General features: G+C 60.9%; 1 protein-coding gene across 1 annotated transcript in view; it reads left to right on the top strand.

The window, feature by feature from the left end:
* Positions 1-95: 95 nt before the first annotated feature.
* The window catches only part of EMH_0092480 (uncharacterized protein), a gene marked incomplete at both ends in the record, with an annotated part of 2007 nt that continues 1616 nt past the window's right edge, over positions 96-486 (top strand). The window contains 2 exons of the mRNA XM_013501841.1: positions 96-148; positions 247-474. Coding sequence (XP_013357295.1) covers positions 96-148; positions 247-474 — 281 coding nt within the window. The remainder of the gene's footprint in view (positions 149-246; positions 475-486) is intronic.

Below are 486 nucleotides of genomic sequence, written 5' to 3'. Positions count from 1 at the left end.
CAGCAGCAGCAGCAGCAGCAGCAGCAGCAGCAGCGGCAACAGCAGCAACAACAGCAGCAGCAGGTGCTGCTGCAGCAGGAGCTGCAAAGTCAACAATGTCTACCTCAGCAGCAGCAGCTGCAGCAGCTGCTGCTGCAGCAGGAATGGGGTGAGAACGCATGCACTGCTCAGCAGCAGCAGCAGCAGCAGCAGCAGCAGCAACTGCAGCAACAAGCTCGGGCGTCTCCTCCTGTCTCTTTATCGAAGGGCGCCTTGTCTTCTGCTGCAGCACCTGCTGCTTCTCCTGCTGCAGCAGCAACAGCAGCAACAGCAGCAGCAGCAGCAGCAGCAGGTGCTGCTGCTGCTGCTGCTTTTGAGGGGTGTGCAATGCTTCGAGTATCCTTCGGCCCCCAGCGCAGGAAGGGGATGCAGCAGCAACAACAGCAACAACAGCAGCAGCAGCAGCAGCAGCAGCAGCAGCAGCAGCAGCAAGAGGTGGGGGGGGCT

Source organism: Eimeria mitis, genomic scaffold, assembly GCF_000499745.2.
Source record: "Eimeria mitis Houghton genomic scaffold, Emh_scaff7720, whole genome shotgun sequence".
Taxonomy (NCBI): domain Eukaryota; phylum Apicomplexa; class Conoidasida; order Eucoccidiorida; family Eimeriidae; genus Eimeria; species Eimeria mitis.
This window is presented reverse-complemented; position numbering and strand designations above follow the sequence as displayed.